This window comes from Rissa tridactyla, chromosome 4 (assembly GCF_028500815.1).
Source record: "Rissa tridactyla isolate bRisTri1 chromosome 4, bRisTri1.patW.cur.20221130, whole genome shotgun sequence".
Classification (NCBI taxonomy): Eukaryota; Metazoa; Chordata; class Aves; order Charadriiformes; family Laridae; genus Rissa; species Rissa tridactyla.
In genome coordinates this window covers 21,187,298-21,203,279 of record NC_071469.1, presented here as the reverse complement: position 1 = coordinate 21,203,279, position 15,982 = coordinate 21,187,298, and the positions used below count along the sequence as shown (strand labels likewise).

At 37.0% G+C, this 15,982-nt stretch overlaps 1 protein-coding gene across 6 annotated transcripts in view; it reads left to right on the top strand.

The window, feature by feature from the left end:
• KMT5B (lysine methyltransferase 5B) overlaps nt 1-14,518 on the top strand; it is a 30,928-nt gene extending 16,410 nt beyond the window's left edge. For 5 of the 6 annotated variants that reach the window (XM_054197731.1, XM_054197730.1, XM_054197733.1 and 2 more), the window contains 7 exons: nt 3,205-3,370; nt 4,520-4,629; nt 6,577-6,743; nt 7,355-7,374; nt 7,530-7,666; nt 10,252-10,448; nt 11,802-14,518. In XM_054197731.1, the coding sequence (XP_054053706.1) occupies nt 3,205-3,370; nt 4,520-4,629; nt 6,577-6,743; nt 7,355-7,374; nt 7,530-7,666; nt 10,252-10,448; nt 11,802-13,270 (2,266 nt within the window). In that variant the 3' untranslated portion in view covers nt 13,271-14,518. The remainder of the gene's footprint in view (nt 1-3,204; nt 3,371-4,519; nt 4,630-6,576; nt 6,744-7,354; nt 7,375-7,529; nt 7,667-10,251; nt 10,449-11,801) is intronic. The other variant, XM_054197736.1, reaches the window with a different exon arrangement.
• The last annotated feature ends 1,464 nt before the right edge of the window (nt 14,519-15,982 follow it).

The following is a 15,982-nucleotide window of genomic DNA, read 5'->3' as shown; positions in this document are numbered from 1 at the left end:
AATTATTCTGCATCTTATGAATGATATTACATGGGTTTCTGCTAGACATTTCAAGGAATTCCTCCAGCAGTGTGGAATGCTTGAGACAAGAACTGGTAGAAACACTTGCTGAATGTGATCCATGGAGGTATGCAGGTGACTTTTAAAGGGTTGGGGACAGGTTCTGCAGTACCTAAGGTAGCTAGTCAGACAGCTAGTCAGCCTCTGAGAATGGTATGTTGTAAAAGACCTGAAATATGAGCATCGCTTTGGGGCTATAAGATGTGCTTCTAATTGCTAGAAAATGTAGGGTGTTGATGACTCTTCTGTAGATCTTGAGTGCCACTGTTTAAGCTTAGCATCTACCCTGCTTTTTTTTTTTTTTTTTTTTTTTGCCTTTCTTTTCCTCACTGGTGGTTGACTTCTGATGCTGCTTTCTTTAGCTAGCCTAGGCTAAGCTTCTTGATCATAAACAGTATGATTATGCCTATCAGCGCATACATTTCCTGTCTCAGGTCCCAATACAATTTTGAATGTGATGGTTTTTCAACGTGTCTTTGCTCCTGCAGGTCACTTAGCTAAAAAAAATGGTGCATTTCAACATATAACATAAAATGTAAGGGAGAGGACAATCATTCATTTAGCCCAGCAAGAATAGACATAGCTGAAGACCAATTTTAGCTGTAAATCGCATGTCTCTTCCTCCTGTAATGTTTGCAGATGTAAACAAAATGTTGTCTTGTCATATTTGTGTATATCGATGTGCTTTGTACTTCTCATGATGTAAGTACAGTTCAGGAAACAGAACAGGTGGGAAAACTGTTCCTGATTGGAACTGAAAATCAGAGCAAGTCCTATTCTGAAACTAGTCAGGTTCAGTTCGGGCTATATAATTTTAAATTCCCTTAATGTCTGAGTAAGCTCTGTGTGTTATGACTGTCAAATCTGGGAGAAGTCTTTTTGGTTTGGGGAAAACTGGGAGATATTCTTCTTGCATCTGACTGGCAGGTCGAGGGAGACTTTGCTGTGCTACAGAACAGAAATAATAACAATCATGTCATCTGTAGTCCGGAGGGAGTTTTATTCCATGATGAGGTGTCAGCAGCTTGTTAGGCTTCTTGGGGCGATGGAATAAGTATATTCTTTAATAAAGAACTTGATTTGAAACTTCTTGGCATGGTACGTATTACAATTCTAAGTGGGCATCTGTTTCTTGACTGACTCGTGTTATCTTCTTAGATGTTATCCCAGCCAAAAGAAGACTTGCCTAATGTCCTCTCACAACTTCTTGCTGTATCACCTTCTCTGAAAGCTCATAGGTTTATGCTGGTAATTTTTGACATACTCAGAGAGATATAAAAAGTTGCTTAGTCGTCATATTATAAGGAAGTTTTTCAGATGGAGAATGCAGAGAACATGCATAAAAGCAGTAGCATGGAATGCTGATAATGTGTGCTGCTGCTGGAAGTGATACTGCAGTTAGGTCTTTATTGTATCAGGAGCATAAATACAACATGTTACTTCTAATGAAGGAAATTGAATCCTCATCATTACTAGTTATTTCAGATTAAACTCCTACTGTTTTACAAGGTGAAATAAAATTGGGATGTGCAAAAGTTAAGGTATCTTGTTTCCTTCATATAAATTGCATAGAAGAAGCAAATCTTATTTGGTCATCCAAAAAGAAGTTACTTGCAACGTTCTAAGATGAGGATAAACCAAGTGATATGGTAATTTAGAAAACGGAGTATCAGTGAGGGCATTGATGAGGTTTCCTTCCACCAACTGCAAGAATTTATTTCCCCTTGTTTACTTTCATCATCAAATACAGGCTTCATTTGGTAAGTAAGAGGAAATAAAATGAGCATGGTAACACAACTCAAGCAACAAGTAATAGGACTTAGTCTTATGAATTTAATAAAAAGCTGTTAGCTTGTTTTAACACTTGTCGTATGCTGTGTAAGCAAAAGGTGTAAGTTGTAAAAGAAGCTGTAGAAAACTCATGACCCTAGAAAATTTTTATTTGTGAAGAGTCCCTTGGGGTGTGTCGTACACTTAAAAGTACATACACCCCACCTCCAGCTCAAAGCAGAGCATATATGGGTATTTGCTCAGTCAAAGACAATTTATAGAGATTTGACATAATCTCTAATTAAGTGCTGCTCTCTCTTGGTGGTTTTGCAACTCAGAAACGGAGCTCCTGCGTCTTGCAGTCATATAGGTTCTGTCTGTAACCAGTTTTTTCCTGTTGAATATATGAAGAATAGTTTTTCTTAAGCTTTGGGAAGAATGCAGAATTCTCTGCTAATGTACAGGGGGTTATTTTCATATTTTATCTACCCATGATTTTCAGCTACCTGTTTCCTGTAGCCAGTATTTTGGGGAAAAATTCTTATGATCGCAATTATGTGGAACTGCAGTCTTCCACAGATGTAGGATATATGCTGTGTGTTACTATTGATACATATTTCTTGTGTAGTCATTAGGAGGTGTGTTTTATATGAATGCAAATGTTAAGTTTGCCATCTACATAAATCCATGTAGTGGATTTGTCAGTATAATAAGGCTTTGGTTTGGGCAAAAGTTGATTTGAAATAACTCTTCAAGGTAGTTACACATTTTTTCTGTTTTGAAATTTCTTGCTCAGTCTTTTCAGTTGCACTGTGTAATTGTTCATTCCCTGTTAAAAAAATTTAATGTAGTATGTGAGGCTGTTTAAAATCACATGCCCACCCCCAACCCAGCTATAAAAGCCAGAACTGTGCATACCTCCCTTGATACCAGTGTTAAGTAGGAAATTTAACAGCATCTACTTTATTTGCTGGATTTTTTTGCACATGCACTTTTGATGATAGTAAATTCATTAGGAAAGTAAGGACAGTAACACTTTTATTATACGAGTTCTTTAGCTGCTTTGTTCCAAATGAGAGGTGTTGAAAACAGTGAAATGTTAATCTTATCAGAGATTTGTTTTATAAATAAATTGTGCTTTTCAGCAGAATGGAGGGTTTTAACGCTCCAAGTAGTATGCTTGGCTTTATCTTACCTCTGCCATTACCTCAGGAAATGAGGGCCTGTGATTTGAGTGCATAATACTCCGTTTCTTTACGCTAGGAGTTAAGTATTTATATGGCTAGTGAAAGAACTCTGTGCTGCAAGTAACTGTGAGGAAGAATTGAGTCTGAGTAACAGTGGAGACTGGAATAGCTGTATTCTTTATTTCAGATTTCGACCTATTAAAGGAAGGCAAGAAGAACTAAAAGAGGTGATTGAACGTTTCAAGAAAGATGAGCACTTAGAAAAAGCCTTCAAGTCCTTGACGTCAGGTGACTGGGCCCGGCACTATTTTCTTAACAAGAACAAAATGCAGGAAAGGTTGTTCAAGGAACATGTAGGTGTATTTGTAATTAATGTGCTTTTTCAGATGGTTGAAAGGCTAAGAAAATGTAAAAAATTCTTAGGAATGTAGCAATAGTAAAGGAAACTAATCCACTGCTCTGTTATATGTTGATTGTTTGATTGCTTTTAACAGAAACTTCCTTTGTTTTTTAAAACCCAGCTAGCTTTCCCCCCCAACACAACTTTTTCTTTGGAATTAACTTACCACTGCCTTTTATTTAATAAACATGTAGAAAGGAAAACACATTTGCCTCTTTTGCTGTTGGCTTAAGTCATAAGCACAAGAGAGAAGACCTGCTTCCAGGAGAAAAGAGTTTCGATGACTTCTTTAATTCTTTGGAAGGGGCTTTCTCCCCTTTTCCCCCTTCTTTGTTTTGTGTTGGTGGTTGGGGTTCTTTTGTTTGTTTTGGTTTTTTTACTTGGAGCTATTGTAGTTCAAATTGTGTGACAAAGAAAAGTAAAGGAAAACAGAGAAGCCTTGCTACCTCAAAATACCTCTGTTCTTTTGGGTATAGGGGCTTTATGTGGGAGTGTTATTGTCTTCCTCCACTTCCCACACAACAAATCAATTTTGTGTATATTATAAAGGTTATTGCCTCTCAAAGTTGCAGGGAAATCATAGTCTTTCTTTACTGGGGCAGGGGGAGAAAACTCCTTCAGGAACGAGTCCACTGTTTTCAGGTAACAACCAAAAGGAATTTGGCCTACTTCAAAGTGCATCAAATCTAGTAGTGTAGAAAAGGTAGGCAGCAAATTCGTCTTTCCCAAAGCGTTTTTTTGAGTAATATAACAGCGCTTTAACTAAAAATAATTGATCCAGCGATCCCTGAGTTCAGTATTTTTGTCATAGGAGTAATACCTTTTTCAGAACTGTAAAGAATAAAATTGGATCCTGAAAATTGTTAGGTCTCAGTGGTTCTTAAAGACCTGAGAAGAACTCTTGAATGCAACTACTCAGTGACTTTAAGAAGAAAGTATACATTTTCATTGGTGGGGCCACTTCTGTAGCATTTGAGGCATCTTTTTTTTTGTGTGTGTGGTTTTTTTTCTGCAGTTTACTGACCTTCATGATTTTTGTATGAAGTTCCTCACTGCTTTTGTTTTGCTTGTAACAGAAAAGTACTGTTTTCTTTCATTCCAGGTATTTATTTATTTACGAATGTTTGCAACTGACAGTGGGTTTGAGATACTGCCTTGCAATCGGTATTCTTCTGAGCAAAATGGAGCCAAAATTGTTGCAACAAAAGAATGGTAAGAAATATAGTTTGCTGCATTCTATTTCTGTCAGTTATTTTGAAAGATTCCAAAAAAGATATTAAAAAAAAAATGATTTAGAATTAAAACTGCAGCCAGTGAAATATAAAGGTTTGTATTTTTGCTTAAAAATTAAATTTGTTGTCTGCTTTTGCTAAATACTTAACTCACAACACATGCATCTGTAAGATATTCCTTTATGTATTTGGGCATAGCCATACAGTTTTCAGTATACAAGTTTTTTTTAATCTTGTTTTCAGTCAGATAATTATTTTCCGCTAATCGTGAGTTGTTGGCCTCCTGTGAGAAATACGACCATGTCAAGACTCACAGTGTGCTGGATTTGTTATACAACAAATAATTGTGGGGGAAATTAGTTTTTCACCTTTGTGAAACTGAAGGGTGTTATTTGCATATTTTGATTCTGCAAGATAAATTTCTCCTAGAAACACAAAGTTAGAAGCCCAGTGTATTTTCCCCATCTCATTCTGGTGCATTTGAGTCTCATTATAAGCATGTCCGTGGCAGCACCAGCAGATCCCTGGGTTAATTCAGATTCTAAAATAAATTTTCTCCTCCCTTCCCTCTCCCCTCCCCGCCATAATTTATATTTATTTTGCTTCGTGGCAGTACATACTCATAACAGCACATCTGAGATGATGATATGCTATTATGTGTGGGCTAGGATTGAGTGGCTAGACAGGATGCTGGCAGTGTACCAAGTAAGCATGCTGTTACTGTGGGACTATGGCCACAATGTGTGGGAGAGTAAGTTTTAAGAAGGTTGAGGCCAGTTTCTAGCTCTTCGTGACCGTAGCTGGAAGTTCCAAGGCCATGATACAATCAGTATTTTTTGGGTTAGATTTTTGGTTTGAATTCTCCCCTTGGCTGATTGGGGTGGAAGCTTTGTACTTAGGTGTGTTGGAAGTGAAATAACTTCCCATGCTCAAAATCTTGAGTGACCTGAGAGACAGTAAGACAGGAGGGCTGCTTCTTAACCCTGCCAATATCTGGAAAACTATTGGGACTCAAAACTGAGAGAGTTCTTTGCACTCTCTATAAAAGGAGAATTTTGCACGTAAAAGGCTTCTGGTTTGTGTCCCTCATGTATATTTAGTATCTCCATATTCATCTGTGTCAGAGTAATCTGGCCAGAGTTTAAAATGTATACTCTAAAGAGCAGTGGAAACAATGCCCTTGCAAGATAATGGAAATTGTGCACATCTTCCTAGGCTGAGTGTTGAGTACAATGGCAGATTGTCTGTCTGCACACGAAGGCATTGTGGATTTGTTGATTCTTGTTGGTCATTATGTCATTCTCGTCCCTCGGCCCACCCCCCAAGTGGTCTGTTTCAAGGGCCAGCTTGATGCTGAAGAACTACTTGTGAGAGAGGAAAGCATCTTACATAAATTCTGGCTTTTTTTGAGTCAATACCGGGCATTTTTTAAGAAGCCATGGAGTTCTAAACATCTTCACTATGCTGTGTTTTCCTGGCCAAAGGAAGAAGTGTAGGAAATGCAAACAAGAGCAGCTGGAGGAAGTCAAAATCTCTTAAGTGTTGATGGGGAGGGAGTGTGCACAAATTAAAAAAAAAAAAAAAAAAAATCTCGCTTTTGGTTTTAACAACTGCAGAAGCTGAAGTAATCAACTCCTGCAGTTTCTTGCTTGTAGTCTCAGGAAATTGTAGAAACAATGGTGGTAATGTCTGTCAGAATTGGCGTAATTGATTCTATATAGTAGCATAAAAATGTTTATTTCCTGTCTGAGAAAAAGTCTGTTTAGCCTAATATCCTGTCTCTGACTGAATTAAAACATGAGGTTTATAAGGGCTGAGAAATGGTTTACAAAACACTTCCTGTTATTGACAGCTTTTCTTTCTGTGAAATTACTTTGTCATTTTGGCATACGTATTCTTATTTCTGCTACTCTTTTTTATGCTAAAGGAAACGAAATGATAAAATAGAATTACTTGTGGGCTGTATTGCTGAGCTATCAGAAATGGAAGAAAACATGCTGCTGAGACATGGGGAAAATGATTTCAGTGTCATGTATTCCACACGGAAAAACTGTGCACAGCTGTGGCTTGGTCCTGCTGCATTTATCAATCATGGTGAGTAGTAAGTTTAGGAAGCATGTTAAAGGACATAAGCAGTTCTACTCAGAAGTGGTGTTATATGTGAGCTGAACAACACAGAACTTTAGAGAAAATGTCTGAATCTGGCATACTGGATTACTGTAGGACAAAATCCTGTCGGGATTTTCCCAGACCAGAGCTGAGCGGCTGTGAACTGGGAGACTCACAGAAGGCTCTAGGAAGTGATGCCTCTCTCCTTCACAGCGACTTTGGAACTGGCAGCTAAATTAGTGGGGCATATCGTGGGTTACCTTGAATTGTTTGTGAACTTGTTATACCTTCTTTAAGCTTTGGCACAGGTTATGCTGAAGGAATGGCAGGTAGGATTTAAGATAAATTATATTACCTTCAGGAGGAGGGAAATTGAACATTTGTGATACCATAGGGAAGAGCTCAGAAACCAAACTATATGAAAATAGGTATGTTTTGATGTATAGCTTCGTGCAATACTGACATAACTCCCAGTATTTAGTTGAGATTCTACAGTTACTGAAGTCAGAGTGAATCCTTACTTTAGATATCTACAACTATTCATGTTTCAGGTCTTATCAACAGTTAATTGACTTTATCTTTTGGACCTTTTTCAGATTGCAGACCTAACTGTAAGGTAAGCAAGAAATTTAAATAAATAAAGCACCCCACTTTTTTTTTTCTTTGTCCCTACACCTTTTCCTCCCCAACTTTTTGCTTTTTTTTTTTCTTATTGAGACTGTTCAACCTTAATGATTAACTTCTCCCCCTTCCTGTCCTCTCTTTCCCCAGTTTGTGTCAACGGGCAGAGATACAGCATGTGTGAAAGCTCTAAGAGATATTGAACCTGGAGAAGAAATCTCTTGTTATTATGGAGATGGTTTTTTTGGAGAAAATAACGAATACTGCGAATGTTACACCTGTGAAAGGTATGGGTTGATGTAAATAAGTTTCACATGGAATTGGGCATATTCGTGATGCATTTTGTGAAACTGAAAGTTCTTAATTATGAATACTCAGACTTTTGGACACATCATAATTATTTTGTAGGTATTTGTTATGATTTTTTTCTTTAATGTTGTTACTGAATGGTCATCCTCCCTGAGAGCTCCTGCGTTGTGTTGTTCTTTTGATTCTCAGTTTTTTAGATAACCCAAAATGTGAATTACAAAAAAGAAATGCAGATTCTTAAAAATATTTGTACTGAATAAAGTAGAATTGGAAGGAAAAGCAGTTGTAGCTGCTACAAGACCATTAGCAACTGACCACCAGCTTTTGGGGTTTTCTTTGTACTAGAAAAAGCGAATTTCATTAATGTTTTCTGTGTTGCCCTGAAGCTCTCTTCTGCTGGGAATTGGCAAAGTAGTTTTCACCATATGTTATTAGAACTTGTGGGTTTGTATATTCATAAAGATCTGCTGGTTTGGACAGTACTTGCTTATATCTGTCCATTGCACAGTAGCAGCCAAGTTCTTGTTATATTTGTTCTTCCCATGTGCCATTCCAACCTAGTTTCTTCACAAAATCAGTTGAAAGAATTCCATAGTTGGTTTTCGCCATGTTGAAAGTTCTGCTTGCTGTGAGCATGGAGGCTCAGCGTCATTTGTGAGAGCTTCACCTAGTTCTAGGAGGAAGTACACAGAACATATAACAGTTCTGTTACTGTTTGACTTAACTGTAGAGAGAAAAATCCTATAAAGGACAAAATATTTTTGAGAAATAGCTTGATGCACCTTCACATAAGTAGTTTAATAAGCCTACCTTTATTTTTACTAGCTAGTTTGGTCACTAACAATTCTTGCAATTCAAGGGAAAACCTTCTGATGTGGACCTCCAAGCTCATACAATGTTAGTAGGTCATTCCAAGTGAAGGGTACGATCTCAGACTTTATATCTAGAGAGCTGCTAGTAAAAATGTACTTCAGTCCTGGGAGCTGTTTAGTGTTGAATAAATGGGCACCCTGATTGTTCTTTCCGTGTTACTTGGAGTGATATGTTTCTTTTTGCTCAAGTTTCTTTGATTGTTAATGTAATACAGATAACACTTTTAGGACAAACCAATGTTTTGTGTATGAACATCTTCAATAACTTGTCATCTTTATATTTTAAATACATGAATATGTTATATTTTAAAGCTAACGTTTGGGTAATTCTAACTTTAGGAATCTGCTTTTCAGTCACAAGGCTGTGTTACAGCAATCAAATATGAGAGATTTGAATTTAGGGGAGTTGAGCAAGGAAAAATGAGTCCTTACTAACGCTGAGGCAACTGTCTCTTTGTACACCACAAAAAATAACCTATAAGTGACCCAATTTTGACAATGCTGTAAAGGGTGTTAGTTAGTGATGTTAAACTGCTAGACTTCCAAGAATCAGTAGGTACATTTGGGAGCTGTGGGAAGGTTGGCACTGTACAATTATTTTTTTTTAAGCCTACAAAAATCATCACCAAGAAAATTTGCATATCTTTACATATGTGCATGTACTCTTTCTAGGTGAGCCTGCTGTTCATGCTGGCTGACTGAGACAACTGGGCACCAAAGACAACATGTCAGAAGACAGTTGTGGGTGTTCATAGCACCCTTGCTTTCTGACCTCAATTGGGTGTTGCTTGTGCTAAGTTCAGTCCAGTATCTTAAGATGTCTGTAACTTGCAGTATTCAAAATAATACTGTCAAACAATGTTCCTATCAAACAAATATCAGTTAATTTGAAAACAAGGATTGTGTCTGCATAATAATTAACCTTGTGGAGCTTGAGATCCTGCCTGATCTTTTTGGTGCACTTTTGGTTAAGTTTTGTAGATCTTTCAGTACAACACGCTGAAGTGCAAACTGAAGTTGTCTTCAGTAAATGAAGTGCAAGCATACTGGATTATTAAAAAGTACCAAAGGAATACTATAGTAATGGTTGAAGTGCAAGTAGAGGAATTCTTAATCTTCATCCTTTTCTGTGATTACTTAAAAAGAAAAAAGAAGTTCCGTGTTTGCTCAGCCATTCCATTTTCGTGGTAAAGACATATTGGAGTCTTTCAGTTACAAAGGAACACAGAACATGTGATAATTTTATTCCATTTTCTGTACTTTTAAACTCTTGCTGATGCAGTAACAAGCATTGTAGCTGAAGCTGGGAGTTTTTACTAGCCTGATGTGATTATGAAAAATTTATGTTATTACCTAAGCTAATATAAGTAGTATTTTGAACTACCATATGTCATTTTCACTTGTAAAATTTTACTATGAAACGACACTAAAATAGACACAAAGCAAGGGAAACCTACTCTTGCAATTTTTCTTCTTGTAAGAAATAAATGGAAGGTTTTTCTGCACATCTTACTAAAAAGAGGTAAGTATATAGATACCTTATTAAAACAGCCCACAAAATGCTAATAAATTCAGTGGCTATTGGTATTGTTTATCCAACTATACCTGGGATTCAAACTGCTGTCTCTGAAACAAAGTTCTAAGTTTATATTAATAGTTATTAATACATCTTGTTCTCTTTTTCTTTGTAGACGTGGAACTGGTGCTTTTAAATCAAGAGTGGGATTGCCAGCACCTACTCCTGTGATTAATAGTAAATATGGACTGAGAGAAACAGATAAACGATTGAACAGACTTAAAAAGTTGGGTGACAGCAGCAAAAATTCAGACAGCCAGTCCGTCAGCTCTAACACTGATGCAGATACCACTCAGGAAAAATCTAATGCAAGTAAGTGAGGGGAAAAGCTTGGACTGCAGGATTAAAGGTTTCATAAAAACGTGAAAAACTTTCACTGTGATGAAATTCCTCTCTTGGTGCTGAGATGCATCTCAGATACTGGTCTTTAGAACTGTAATTTATTCAGGAATGTGAAGGCAATTTACATGGCAAATTCATGCTTTTCCGTAAGTGTTTCAAGAACAATAGGGGTATGTTCTTGTTTTGTTTTTTCTTTTATTTATATCAAAAGCAAATAGTCTCATATATGTAAGCATGTCAGTTAAAGTTCTGTCAATCATGTATGTATTTCAAAATACAGTAATCTATCATATGCAATAGTATGGTTTAGGAAAGAAAACTTACGTAGTTTGAGTTACCTACATTCTGTAGGAAAGGTGTTTTTAAATAAATACTCTCAGTAGAGATTGTTAAACAAATAGTCGTTTCCTTTAGAGATCCTTTAAATTGGGCAGCTATTCCCTCACCACATCCAGGATTGATAGTTCAGGTACCTATTCTGAAGGGAAAGTGCACAGTTAGTAATCTCGAAAGAAATTGGAAGGGATTTTGGTTTGTGATGCTCTTGAAAGACTTCTCCTCATGAAGTAGAGAGTGTCATTTATTTACGCGCACACACACACCCATGCCGCACTCAATTTAGGCAAAATAAAAATAACCTAAACTTTGACTTAACTAGCAAACAGGTTTGGAGCCGCATAAAATATTGTGGTTCCACCTGGCTCCTGTTAGCTGCTGTGATATTTAAAAAGAAAAAAAAAAAAAAACCAAAAAAAACCAACCAAAAACAAAACCAACAAACCATTTCCCGAAAAACACTTATGATGTCTAATTACAAAACTTTAGAGTTGCAGCTTTGCTTGGGCAGACAAAACTCCTTTACTTACCACAGTAGGTGACAGAAAACTGGATATATGAAGCTGAAATCTGTAGTTAGGGTTTTTTGGGTTTTTTTTTTCCTCCCTCTGTAGGGAAAAAAATCTGGGGTTAATACCTAGAGTATGCTGATCCTCAGATTTTGCTAGAATAATACTCACTAAAAACTATGGGTAATGTGGGATGGATTTTTTTAAAAAATTGACAGAAGAAATTCAGTAAAAAACAAAGTCGGTATGTTGGGGGTAGTAAGGGAAGCATACCTGGAATTTAGATGTACTTTTGACTTACTTGACAATTCCTTTCATGTCTGAGTTGAAAGTTAAGCAGTCTCGCTCCTCACTGCGTACTTTCCAGCCTGTTTCACAGATTTCGGTGAAGTGTTTAAAATAAATAACTACAGTATTTGGGAGTGGGAAACTCGGGATAAAGCAGTGTCATAACAAAACCACTTTTTTTCTTTTGCAGCTAACAGAAAATCTTCGATTGGTGTAAAAAAGAACAGCAAAAATAGAACATTAACGAGACAGTCTATATCAAGAATTCCAGCATCATCAAATTCTACCTCATCTAAACTAACTCATATAAATAATTCCAGGGTACCAAAGAGACTGAAAAAGCCTGCAAAGCCTTTACTTTCAAAGATAAAGTTGAGAAATCAGTGCAAAAGGCCAGAGCAAAAGAATGCTTCTAGAAAGCTCGAAATGGGAAATTTAGTTCTCAAAGAGCCTAAAGTAGTTTTGTATAAAAACTTGCCCATTAAAAAGGATAAAGAATTGGAGGGACCAGTCAAAGTTGCAGTCTCCAGCGGATGCTTAACAAGGCATGCAGCAAGAGAACATAAACTGAATTCTGTGAAAGGTGCTCATGAGCATGGTGATATACCACCCTGCACATATATAACAAGGAGGTCAATGAGAACAAGAATGAATTTGAAGGAGACCTCTGACATAAAGCTTGAACCAAATAGGTTGGATAGCTATAAGAATAATTTGACCGGAACGCAATCGGACATTTTAGAGCAGCAGTCTCATGTGATAAATGAAAACGACGTGGCTCATGGACCATCGCATAAAGGGGATATCAGGTGCCAGAAAAATGATGCGGGCATGTCAAAAAAGAAATCTCGACAAGGAAAACCTGTGAAACCATCTGCAAAAATAGAAGAAACTGATACTACGCACAATACACCTGTGAAAGATGAAGTACCAGATTTGATTAGTTCTCATTCAGAACTCGGAGAGAGGAATAACATGGTGGACACACCTGTTGGCTATAAAGACTGTATCCCTGCATCTGGTGGCTGCTCTGTTGTAACATCTGACAATTTTAAAGCAAAAGACAGCTTTAGAACTGCAAAAAGTAAAAAGAAAAGACGAATCACGAGGTATGATGCACAACTTATCCTTGAAAATAGCTCTGGGATTCCTAAACTGACTCTTCGTAGACGCCATGATAGCAGTAGCAAGGCAAATGACCAAGAAAGTGATGGAATGAATTCTTCAAAAATAAGCATCAAATTAAGTAAAGACCATGAAAAAGATAATAATTTATATGTAGCAAAGCTAAATAATGGGTTTAACTCAGGATCAGGCAATAGTTCAACAAAATTAAAAATACAGCTAAAACGAGAGGAAGAAAACCGAGGGACGTACCCTGAGGACCTTCATGAAAATGGTATGTGTTGTAGTGAAACTCTCTCCCTTTTGGAGTCAAGAATGGAAGTAGATGATTATGGTCACTATGAAGAGGAAACAGCAGATGAATCTTCATCAGAAGAGGACGATGAAGAGGAAGATGACTATGATGATGAATTTGATGACTTTATTCCTCTTCCTCCAGCGAAGAGATTAAGGCTTATTGTCGGCAAGGATTCAATAGATATTGATATTTCTTCCAGGAGGAGAGAAGATCAGTCTTTAAGGCTCAATGCATAAGCTTATAGGTCTTAAACTGACCTGGATGTCATTTTTAAAAAAAAATAAAAAATAAAAAAAAAAACCCAACCCCACAACAACAACAAAAAAAAAAAAACAACAAAAATTCCATTTGATTATTCCTCAACTGAAGAACTTTCTGAAAACTTAGTGGCAGCACTTCTTAATTGTTTATTCACCTATCAACATAATATTGTAGAAAGTGTACAGCATACTGACTCTTCTTAAGTCTGATTTGTGCAGATTTTTATTGTACTTTTTAATAGCCTTCTTATGTGCAATTCTGAGTTAGAGGTAATGCTCTGTTGTAAAATAAAGGCTCAAGCAAAGTTATGAAATTGCATCAAATCTTTCCATGCAGGACAATGAGAATACAGTGTGGCTACATAATTATTTTTGATCAGTAAGAGCATTAGTTTGCTCTTACGATATTTGACTAAACAATTTAAAAAAAAAAAATAAATCATAGTAGCAGCATATGAAGGTTTTCTAGTATATGTTAATATCACCAGCAATGATCTACAGCTTTTCGATTTATTTGCTAGATGTTTTTTTCCCCCCTTGGAGTTTGTCAGTTTTAACACTGTATGCTGTCCCAGACGTACTGTTTGTGGCCTTTGTTATAGTAGCAAACCGTTGGTTGGAAGTCAAATTGATTTCTTTAAAAAAAGAGAAAAAAAAAAAAAGAAAGGTGTTGACAATTTGCTGACTTTTTAGTACATTATATGTACAAGGGTAGCAGTATGCAGAATAAAAGTTTGGATATGGTGTATTTATTGCTTGTTTATGTAAATTAAACACCTTGTATTTAACACTTTTCAATACTTTTAGATAAAATTGTTCTTTGCAAGAATGATTGGTGCTTATTTTTTCAAGAATTTGCTGTGAAATAATGTGATTACAATGGGCAACATTTATCCAATGAACTGCAGCTATCCTAAATTGGTTCTTCATATTTTTCTGTTGCACTTGTAAAATGCTACAAGGAATTTAAAGAAAATCTATTCACTTTAACTTATGATAGTTTTATGAAATTAAAAACAACTAAGTCACAGCTTTTGTTCTGTGGTAACCTATAAATTGTTTGTCTTTTAAGAACCAGTTGTAAAAGACTGAAAAAATATGTATATGTTGTAAATATTTGTGTGTTGTGAGAAATTTTGTCATAAGAAATTGAGATAACTTGCCAGAAGGGTTTTTAAGTTTAGAAATACATCCATGCCAATAAAATAGGAAATTGTAAACCTAGTTTTAAACTCTGCATCAGTTGGAGTTCTTTGCTCATACGTAGTTCACTTAATACTTCAGAGTCTGCTTTATAACAATGAAGAGCATCAGGGCAATCTTTGGCTCTTTTCTTTTTAATAAAAGAATGTTAGGAAACTTCTGGGTACAATGAACTTGTTTGTATGTATAAACCGGCTCATTTATAAGCCAATTTTTTGAAACAGGTATAAAATGTCATAGTTGACCTAACTGTATAGCACTTTGGTCTGTGCTGTTTTTGTTTCTACTCAACCATGGATAAAGGTTTAGAATGTTTGTATCTAGGGGTGTAGAAACAGAAGTTGCCTCATAAAACACGTGCTGTTGGGTTAGTTGAATCCACTGTTGGCTGCATAATATTTTCATGTGAAGTCCAACACTCTCTGCCCAGAAGAGCAAGAGTTTGAGTTACGTGACCACTGTATTATCACCCAGTTGTGAAAGCGTCAGTGGCAATGGGTGGGTGAATTTGCACATGAGCTGATCGTAATGGTTTGGCCCATCTCTGACCCTCAGAGAAATGAAGAATTTTTTCAAAGAAATCGTTCCAAATGCATTTCAGTAGTTTGTTAGACTGCAAATCAGATGGTGGAATCTGCCTTCGTCTCCCTTCCCTTCTGTATTCCAGCAGAGAATTAAGTGTAGAATTAAACCTAATACTTGTAATTTTGTTTTTATAATGTGCAGTCTCTGTTAAAGGCCAGCTGTGTTTCATGTACGGAGTGTATGTATTTTTAAAAAATGGATGGGCCTGTGTGTAATGCACAGTCTCTCCTGTCAGACCTGGGCTTTTAGTTCACGGAAGACTGAACACAGAAGCCTTGGTGAGTATGCTGACATTCGGAGTTCTGAGTCAGCTGTGGTGGATGTCTTGTGGGTTTTTTAATTGTACTGTATCATATAAAAATTGAGCTATTAAAAGTTGGGTTACAGGGAAGATAGCTGTGTTATTAAGGGCTTGCTTTGTAGTAGGAACTTTACCAGCAAACAGTTGATGGCAAATCACTAATACCGCTCTTTGCTCAAGGATTCACTCGCATTTTCAGCTATGTGCCCTGCAAGTATGTGGCTGTATCAGCGAAAGACGTGAAGAGCTGAGCAAAGCATCTGTGTGCCGTTTGTTCCCTGCCCCGTCAGTTATTCCTGCAGTGTGCTCTGGGGTACCAGTTCCCCTCCTTGGCTCCAGAGTCAGGTTTTCTTGCTGCTCTTCTGTCTCCCTGCTGCAGACTCACACTGAAGGGTCCTCTGGCAGTCTTGGTGCTTCTAGTGGGGATGGACTGGTTTGCAGGAACGTCATTCACCTGGGTGTTTGAGGAAAAGGGGGTTGATGCAGCAAGTAACCGTTGCCAGCCAGCGTGGGTATTTACTGACCAGTATGCTCGAGCGAGTTAAGGGCTTGCTGAACCAGCATCAAGCAATGAAAGCTGATCATGAAACAGCCGGTGA